The 9,982-nt window shown below is 40.0% G+C and overlaps 2 protein-coding genes across 2 annotated transcripts in view; one reads left to right on the top strand and one right to left on the bottom strand.

Annotated features, from left to right (window-relative positions):
- LOC110019136 (tubby-like protein 4) overlaps positions 1–8,450 on the bottom strand; it is a 23,098-nt gene extending 14,648 nt beyond the window's left edge. Inside the window, exon 1 of the mRNA XM_020716716.1 lies at positions 8,257–8,450. Coding sequence (XP_020572375.1) covers positions 8,257–8,450 — 194 coding nt within the window. The remainder of the gene's footprint in view (positions 1–8,256) is intronic.
- Positions 8,451–9,073: 623 nt separating this feature from the next.
- LOC110019140 (probable folate-biopterin transporter 2) overlaps positions 9,074–9,982 on the top strand; it is a 3,329-nt gene continuing 2,420 nt past the window's right edge. Inside the window, exons 1-2 of the mRNA XM_020716718.1 lie at positions 9,074–9,434; positions 9,540–9,863. Coding sequence (XP_020572377.1) covers positions 9,095–9,434; positions 9,540–9,863 — 664 coding nt within the window. The 5' untranslated portion in view covers positions 9,074–9,094. The remainder of the gene's footprint in view (positions 9,435–9,539; positions 9,864–9,982) is intronic.

Below are 9,982 nucleotides of genomic sequence, written 5' to 3'. Positions count from 1 at the left end.
TATATATATATATATATATATGTATGTATGTATACATACACACACACATACATGCTTTGCATATATTGATGTTATAGGCGATGCATATTTTAAATTATTATTCACTATCGGGATATTATCGTAAATGCCCAAAAAAAGCCTTCTTGGAAAGAAATATAGGTGCCACTTCATTATTTTAAGTCGTAATAATTCAAAAAGATTGAATGATGATCTTTTATATATATGTATGTATACATACACACACACATACATACATACATAAAAAATATGACCGCAAGAATCATAAGAAAATTCAGAGGATTTCTCTTATTTACATTGGAGGATGGACTACATCGGGATAATCAAAAGATGAAAAGGTCAAGTGTCATTTCCTTTAATTTGAACTATGAGTAGACCGAACGAAAGCACAACTAGATGAAAGAATAAGTGACACCTAGTTCGAAGGATAATCATTTGTATCTAGCTCTCTTAACTGACCCAAAATTCTTATAAAAATTGCTAAAGGGCACCTCGTGGAATACCTTGATAATTCTTTGAAGAAGGCCCCTTGTCCAAGGAGAGCTACCTGTTAGGTTACAACTGTCTAAGTTCACCTTTAAGATAGGAGGGATTGTACTTAGGAATCCCTCGAGAAAGTTGACAGGTGACCTTTTAACCGACCGAGTATATGATAGTCAACCAAAGGTTTTAGTTAAATGATATGGGAAAAGATCATTAAGTGCCCCTCTTCAGATAATTATGAATGCTAAAAGGTGTTTATATTACTTACATATATGAAAGGTGTCAGAGTCAATTATGAATGTGAGAGGGTATCATAATAACTTGTAATGCCCCTATTAAAATAGGGACTAATATGTAATTTTATACTAGGACCAACAAGTAGGGAGTTATTCTGCAATAAAAGACTACAAAATTTACTCTCTCAAAACTTGTGTTATTATACTCATAATTCCTCTCTTAATCTCTCCCTTTATGTTTCTCTCATATGTTTAATGATTTATACCTTAGGTGTGATCTACGGGATATAATTGGATTCAACATCCTATAAGAAGCAGTGAGCATGGAATCATGTCATCAACAAGAAGATGAGCACACGACGGAGAAGGAACTTATTTGAGAGAAACATCAAATAAGGAGTTTGTAAGAGAATTCATGTCATCAACAAGAAGAGAGAAACATCAAATAAGGAGTTTGTAAGAGAATTTTTGCAACACCAAATTTAGAAACTTTGAGACCAAATGGAGAGTCAAATGGTAGATTTGACCTGTGTGCTACATAGGAAAGAGATACGAAAGAGTGTAAGCTCCTCAAGAACCTAGCCCTTGAGTAGAACTTGAACCCCAAAATCACTAAACACCTTAATGGAAGAATCCTAGTATCAAGATAATGTTGGGTTTATATCGAGGGTCAGACCATGATTTGGGCGAATAGAGATTTACTGTCAATTGGAGAATGTATTCTCTAGGCAGATCACTGATATTGAGCCTCAAGAGAAGTTCAAAGTTTCATCTTTGGAATTTTACAATAGTCAGAGCAATCTAGCCGATCTTGTGTATAAACAATGTGCACAAGGTATTGTGACTCATGGCAATACTGGGTGTTGCCGCGGATGATGGGTATTGTGACTCGTGCTCCAGAAGGGTCTATAGACTAAGTTGTGTGACCCTGGATAAGTGAGAGTTGTGTACCTGAGTGGAACTACATCAAGCACTAGGAGGCTTCAAAGGCTAGGAAGCCTGGTCCGTGCCAAGTGACATGATGATAAGTGTACATGTGTACAAACAATGTGCACAAGGTAGGTTCATGGGTTAAGGTGCTTGACATATGCTGAGTGACATAGTGTGTCGTACCTATGGCTTTCCTAAGTCATGTCGTAGAGAGTCAGGTAGTGTAATTCTCATCATGGACCACCCCTAGCACACCCCCACCCCATCACAGGGTATTTGAGTATTTGAAACAAGTGTGTGAGGACATAAGCACTTATGCATACCTGAAATAAGCAAGACATAAACATACAAGATGTTATGCGGGAAAACATGCAAGGGTGTAAGAGTGAAAGAGTAAAGATGGATGTGCTAGGATAGGAAACTCAAAAACACATGAAAAAATGAGTCAATCAAGTGAGATGATCGATCGGACCAATGCGACCAATCAATGGAAAAAGGGTCAATCAATTGATCAGGTCAGAGGCAGCCTATCAATTAGGTAAATGAAAGATGGTTGATTGATCAATATGACTGGTGGCTACCAATCAATCAAGTCAACCGAAAGGTGGCCAATCAATCGATTAGGCAGATGGTAGTCAATCGATCAGGACGATGAAAGATGGTTGGTCGATCGATTAGGCCGGTGTCCGTGTGCTCGGCTGAAAGGTAGTCGATCAATTGATCGGGCCGGTGACAGCCAATTGATTGGGTTGACCAAAGATGACCAATCAATTAGGTCAATGGCAGCCTATCGATTTGGTCAATCAAAAGGTAGTTAATCGATAGATCAAACCAGTAGTGGCCGATTAATCGGGTTTGCCGATTAATCGGGTCAAAAGAAAGGTGGTTGGTCGATCGATCGGGCCTGCGGTAATGAATCGATCGAGTCAGTGACAATGAATTGATCGAGCTGATGGAAGATGGTTGATTGATCTATCAGGTCGATAGTGGCCAATTGATTGGGTTGATCAATCTATTGATTGGGTTGGTAGTGTCCAATCGATCAGGTCGACCGAAAGTTAGTCTATCAAGCCGATGTAGGTGGTTGATGGACAACAGAAGCAAAAAATCAATATTTTAATGCACATACTAGAATTCATGCAATTCACACGACATGGATGCGATCACATGCAAACATGAGGTCCAATCAAATCTGACAATGAATTTGACTCATTTAATCAAAATAGAAGGAATATGTGGTTGTTGATTGAGAGGTGTGTCAAAACATCTTATCCACATGAAGCGATAAGAGGTTTATCTCTGATTGCTTAGCTAATCCATGGAAAGTCCTTGCTTGTAGAAAAAATTTCATGAAAGGAAGTCTTTTTCATATGAGGGTTTTCATAACCTAGGGAATGAAGGAATGAACTTCTTCATTCTCTAGATTTTAAGGACTTCACCTCTTCCATCAAAAGGGTGAAGTCGCCACAACCGCAAGATTTCTACAGTCTCAACTATATAGGATTTTGGAGCTAAGGTTTGAAGATTTTGCTTGTTGATTCGTTGGGGATTACAACAAAACAAGCAGCCTAACCTATGGGTCTTTTACTAACATAGAACCTAATCTTAATATCTCTAACACCAAACCTAGGAAGGGTTGCTAGAAGAGGAGAACAAGAGATTTACGAATTCTTACCTCCTGAATGGTTGGAGAAGCATTCTCTTGTCCTACTCCAAGCTCCTTCCACGCCAATTGTAGGGATGAAGCTTTCCTTTGCACAAAAAATCTAAAATCTTTAAGAGAAACCTCACAATTTCACTCTTCTCTCAAGAAACAGAATTGGAAGTGAATAAGAGATTGAGGAAAGGAGAGGAAAACCCGTGAGAGAGGAAAGGAAGATGAAGAAAATCTAGAGCTATTGTTCGTCCCTCAAGTATTGCTTCTCCAAGAAAGGAAGTGTGGACTCCAGTAGCAAGAATCATTGCTTTATTTTGGAAGAAAACACCTCTACAATGCTACCTCCCTATAACAGCCAAAAATGATCTCCCCTTGAAAACAAGCTTAGCCCCCTTCTTTGATCACTTGGTCTCAGGGTCAAAAATGACTTTTCCTCCATGAAAGATGTGATTTTTCTCAAGTATTATGCATGCATAGCTTTGCAAACACAAGTGGCCGCAATGGGGAGCACTCAAAGCCACCCAAATGTCTAAAATGACCGCCAAAGTTGTTGTGGGGGCTCACTCAAACCAGAACTGATGGGATACTTGCTTCAAGGTTGTGATGGGGCGTGAGTACGCCCGACACAGAGCAAGGATGCTCCCAACCTCAGGTGCCACACTTCCCATGATCCTGGTTTGTAAGCATGGACCCACTATTGGTCCAGTGCGGGTGCGTTTGACCTAAGACAGGAGCAGGTGTTCCAAAGCTTGGGCAAAGGTGCGTCAGGGAGAGCACACTGACTCGATCCGCAGTTACGTAGTTTTTTAGTTTCCTGGTTAAAAAGTTGACCCAATTTCTTTAGGCAGCTAGTGTGCAAAAAAATATGTTATAGAGTTTAGAATTTGATTTATACTTTACACACTAGGGGTTTTTTGCAAGTATACATAACGTTCAAGTAATATAGAGTTCTAATAGAGTCCCGATTATCAATCCAACAGGGAAGCGAGGTAAGAAATCTCTTAAGATAAATTTTAGTCTACTACTATCAGGAATGTCGATTAAGGGTATTTTTCTAACAACTACTTCTAAATAGAAACCTAAATCTAAAGTTAAACCTAACTAGATAAATTATTTTGGTGAATTTTGAGGTGTAAAAACTACCTTTCTCTTGTGGCGACCGAGATAATGTGTAGAAATTGGATGCTTAGAAACTAATGTGGTTAATGACAGTAAGAGCAAAAATCTAAGTTTCTTTTTTCTAAGTGTATGACGTAGCTCAGTTAACCTAGGGTTAATTCCTTAAAATAACTAGATCATCACGGTGAAACATCTAGCCTGTCACCCTAGAGTCTTCTTCTCCTAATAGCCCTCTAATTGGCTTAATATTAAATTTAAGGTACGAAGACTTAGATCAAATTGGTTAGAAATCTAGCATGTCACCCTAGAAACACCAATTTGCACCCATCAACAAATATCTCCTAACAGTGCATTGAATCTTAGGACTACTTTTCCTTCACCCATAAATTCAATGTGGTTCCTTCTAGTTGTTAAAGCAATAACCCTCTCAGAACTTATTGGTTTACGATAAATTTTAACATATCAATTGGCCAGATTGATTAGTAAATGAAGCATAAATTAAGAACCATCATTATGATATGAAAAACTAATTCTAACATGCATCCAACATCCTAAACATTCATCTAATTCATTGCAAAAGAAATTTATGAGAATTCTACTTCACAAAATGAGTGTCACACACAATAGAAAGTTTCATTAGATCAAAACAAATCCATTAGATAAGTGTTTACAACAAGTACAAGATAATTAAGAGCATAATACTTAGTTTTTTTCCTCTAAATGAAAGATGAAAATCCCACCAACAAACTCTCATATTGTTTCATGCAATACTAATACCATCCCTGACAGATATCTCGCAAAATCTCCTCACAAATCTCTCTAGAAAAGGTAAAAATTTACATTTCTTACTCCTATCTACGACCTTTCTGCCTTCCTGGAGAATTCTAGGACTCATAAATGCCAAAAAGTGTTTTTCTAAACCTCTCGATCCGTCAAATAACTCCTTGGGGCATATAGCGACCACCCCTGAACAGTTTCGTCGCCTAGGCACCAATCTGCAGTGCCTAGGCACCATCTTCTTTATTTTCTGGGCAGAGACTGGCGCCTAGGCACCACCCTGCTGACAGCACCCTCATTTGCTCCTGTTTGCCTCTTTTTTACCCTGTTTCAACTCTAATATTCTCCAAGTGTCATACCTGCTAGATAAACATGAAAATAATTTTTTTTTAAAATGCAAAAATACATAATAAATGTAAATGAAATTAAGCATAAAAAACACATCACACCCTAGAAGCTGCTCTAGGCTTCCCGTGCTCTATGTTTGTTAGTGCGGACCCAAGACCGGTGAGGGTGTGTTGGACTAAGGTGGGCACGGGCACCCAAGAACTTGGGTGCGAGAGTGCTGAAAATTGAGCGTGAGCATGCCAAAAATTGGGTGTGGGTGTATCGGAGCAAAACATCCATATTGATGTATGATGCAATCTATAGCACTTGACTGGATGTTTGCAAGACATGGGGTACCCTGGAAGAGTGGAATATCATCTCATAGCTCAACATCCAAAAATGGTGCCAACAGCCTTCGACTCAGCTTTCAAGGCTCTATCTCTCACTTCAAGATACTTGGAAAACAGGTGATGTGTAACAACAAGTCTGGGCAACTGATATTGGTCAGTTGTGTGATATAATTCCACAGGTTAGAGGTAATTAAATAATTTATATATCCCTCCAACCAAAGCACTTCAACGATGGCCGAGGCATACTTTTGTGTCCCTGGAACTTGGTGGAACTAATCCCTCTGGATAATTATTAAAGCAAAATACGAGTCTGAGTTTGGGATCTTATGTTAGTCTTCTTTAGAAAAGGTTGGTCCATGCTCCGGAGCAAATATTGACCCTGCTCCTCTTTAGTCTAGCTTTACTCTAGGCTTTCCACTTTTGCTAGTTTGACCGATATATCTAGAGTCCTCAGAGAAAGCCAACTAGCCTTCTCTCTTTCAACAACTGGAGTAAAGTCCAAAGAAGATGTTTGGGAAGCTCCCTAGGTTGACGGAAGCTAAGAGGATTCCTCGGCATTTGATCCAAGGATGCTTTGGGTTGGCTCATTGGGGCGGCAATCCCTCAAAGCCAATATTCCATCAAAGATGATTTAGGGTTTAGGGAGTCAGAATCTACGGTCATAGCCTTTCCCTTTATCTGACGTTGCTCTTCTTTAGAAGTGGTCGGTCCATGCTCAGGAGCAAATATCGACCCTGCTCCTCTTTAGTCCAGCTTTACTCTAGGCTTTCCACTTTTGCTGGTTTGACCGGTATAGCTAGAGTCCTCGGAGAAGGCCGACTAGCTTTTTCTCTTTCAACAAGTGGAATAAAGTCCAAAGAAGATGGTTGGGAAGCTCTCTAGGTTAGCGGAAGCTCAGAGGATTCCTTAGCATTTGATCTAAGGATGCTTGGGGTTGGCTCATTTGGGCGGCGATCCCTCAAAGCCCATAATTCATCAAGAATGATTTTCAATTGATCAAAATAAATTCATCAGTGATAGTGTTTTAAATGACAACTTCGGTCTCGAATACAAAATGAATTAGTTTCGAACCCGGGACAATCCAATGATTTTCAATTGATCAAAATAAATTCATAAGTGATAGTGTTTTAAATGAAAACTTCGGTCTCAAATACAAAATGAATTAGTTTCGAACCCGGGACAATCCCTACTTCCTAATCATCCTCCTCCTCTTCCTCAACGTCTTCTTAACTTGATGTGTAAGCGCCACCTTCCTTCTTCGTTAGTTCCTTCCTTGACAGCGCTCAAACTTTTCTATCTGTCTCATATTCTCCACCTCATTAGAAGCAGCTCACAATGCAGGGGTACAACGCCAGTTCACTTTCAGCATGTCCATATACTCAATGACTGATAAATGTTTACCTAAGACAATCGAAGCATGCCCATAGACCTACTACGTGACTCCATTCTTCTTTTTTGAGGGTCCTCTAGTAGGCTTAGCGATGATTCCCTAGTCCTAGTAGAACTTCCAATTCTTGATCTTATTTTTCAGATTGATCAAATGAAATTTTTGAGTCGAGCTGAATGCAACATTGTCATCTAGCTCCACTCTGATAGAAAAATATGGGAGAACAACTCTTGGGACCATGAGATCTCCATCCGTCCTAATTAAATGACAAAAAGTCATCACTGTCGTGATCGAGCTTGGTTTTATCTACACTGGGATAACTCCGTAATGATTGAGTATCGATTAGATCTTTTGGCAGAATGACAGTCAGAGTCCCCACCAAAACTTATTTAGTAGAAGATCATATCTTCTCTCAGGTAGTTGGTTGCCCTCATCTCTGGCTCTACCACCTTGATCACTAACTACACTTGTGTAATATGCACAAGTGTTTTCCAAGAGACTCACGTTGAATGAAGTGAGTGTAGACCTTCAGTCACTTAGATTGAGTCAAATAATTGTGGAGAAAATTTGGAGGCCATTGGAATGCTAAAAGAAAACCAACTCAAAGAGGAGTCAAGAAATGATTGAATGGAAGGAAAAGAAAATCTGAAAGTGTAAGCCATGTTTTCCCTTTAACCTTATATATAGGGTATCCAAGGGATGAAATGCCTCGAATCCGCACCTCGATCTTTGGAGAATCACATCAAATCGATGCAAAAATTGAGAAAATAAAATGATATGAAATTTTTAAAATTTACAAAAAAATAAATTTTATTACGCTCTTCATCTACTTGGACTCGGAAGATCAAACTAGTTGACCGAACTTCCACCAGCTACATCTAAAGAGTCATCACCTCCATCCAGAGGGTCACCATGTCTACATAAAGGACCACCAGCTCTTCCTTTAAGTCTAATATAGCAACATCCTTCTACAGGTTAACTTCCCGGTCGAAGGAGTCCACCATTTTATCCATCTGGCGAGCCAATGATGACGCTGATCTCCACCTACCGTTGGTCTCCCCTTCACCGTCCTCAGGACCAGACAGACGGTTGGGTGCACTTGTTCCTTGAGCTGTAACATAAGGTCCCTCGACCGCCTCTGGAGCGAAGGGTTGGTCCACATCCATACTGAGAAGCCGGTGATATGCACGGTTTCATTTGCATGAATAATCAAATATCATAAAAAGAGAAAATGAATAAATTCACTTAGTCGAAGGAAAATAAGTTATCATACCAATCATTCGTTTCATCTCAGACGAACGTAAGCTCTCACCAGCAAGTTTTTGGACAACCGCTTGACTGGCGTCAACGATCAAGAGAAAGGGTGTTGCACCTTCGCGTGGCTTGAACTTGGTCTCGGCAACCACCTGGACCAGTTCCTGAGCCGGCCTTTAATTGATCGGATCCGGAGCAAAGACCATTCACTAGTGGCATGCACCTCAAGCCTACTCCCCATCTCACGTTGAACTGACATCAAGTTAAATAACTCGACCACTTCCTCCACCCTTTGCTTTTCCTGAACCACTTGCTAACTAAATTCTCTTGCTCTGGTTTGCTCCCTACTTCCAGCCACTTTAAGTCGACTCCCCACCAGAGGGTAAACAATACATAGATACATACATAGATATAAAAAGTGTTGCTTTTCAGCAAGAAGACAACTTCAGAGAGTTCCACGCAAATTCTCCAAGCATGAACGTCCACTACAAGTAAGCCAGAGAACCTCTCTGCAAGCAGAGCCTAAAAAGACATGAATCCTTCTAACAAAGAAACAATGTTGGAGGAAAAACTTGTTGGCGATGATGACGACAGAGAGTCATGCAGGGATCCTCGTTATCCCTTCCATTGGTTCAAAACGCTGGCAAATGAGATGCATTGGAGCTTCATTTACGGGATAGTGGTGGTTAACGGCATCAACCAGGGGCTGGGCGGCGCCGTCAGCCGGGTCGCCTCGGATTATTACTGGAAAGACATTCAGGAGGTCCAGCCTTCGGAATCACAGGTTTATCAGGGGATAACTTCCCTTCCCTGGATCATTAAACCCCTCTGGGGACTCCTCACTGACATCCTCCCTGTCGCAGGATATCGGAGAAGGCCATATTTGATTCTAGCAGGCAAGCTAGAGATCATTTTGTTGCAAAGTTTCATTTTTTATTTTCCTTGATGCATTTTTGCAAACTCTGGTTATCTAAAGCCTTTGCCTTTCTTTCAATTTTCAGGTCTTTTGGGAGCGATTTCTATGCTGGTAATATGGGGGAAGAAGGATCTGTTCACAATGTTGGCCTTGCTGCTGTTTACTACAGCAAATGCAGGGTTAGCAATGGCTGATGTGACCATCGACGCCTGTATTGCGCAGAACAGTATTACTCACCCTTCCCTCGCGGCCGATATGCAGAGCCTCTGCGGCTTCAGTTCTTCCATTGGAGGCCTGCTTGGTTTCTCTATCATCGCCCTCCTCATGGATGCAATTACCTCTCAGGTTACCTCCAAATACATTATAAATATTATAAATATGATTAATAATTTAAAAATAGATGATTTACGTTCATACCACTTGATTCTAACACTCAAATTTTACATTTTACATTTATGATGACAAATATATATATATATATATATATATATATATATTAAATTTTTATATATATTTTTTTTATATATT

The sequence above is a fragment of the Phalaenopsis equestris genome, unplaced genomic scaffold, assembly GCF_001263595.1.
Source record: "Phalaenopsis equestris unplaced genomic scaffold, ASM126359v1 Scaffold000050, whole genome shotgun sequence".
Lineage (NCBI taxonomy): Eukaryota > Viridiplantae > Streptophyta > Magnoliopsida > Asparagales > Orchidaceae > Phalaenopsis > Phalaenopsis equestris.
The sequence above is the reverse complement of the archived record's forward strand: the minus strand, read 5'-3'. Positions and strand labels throughout refer to the sequence as shown.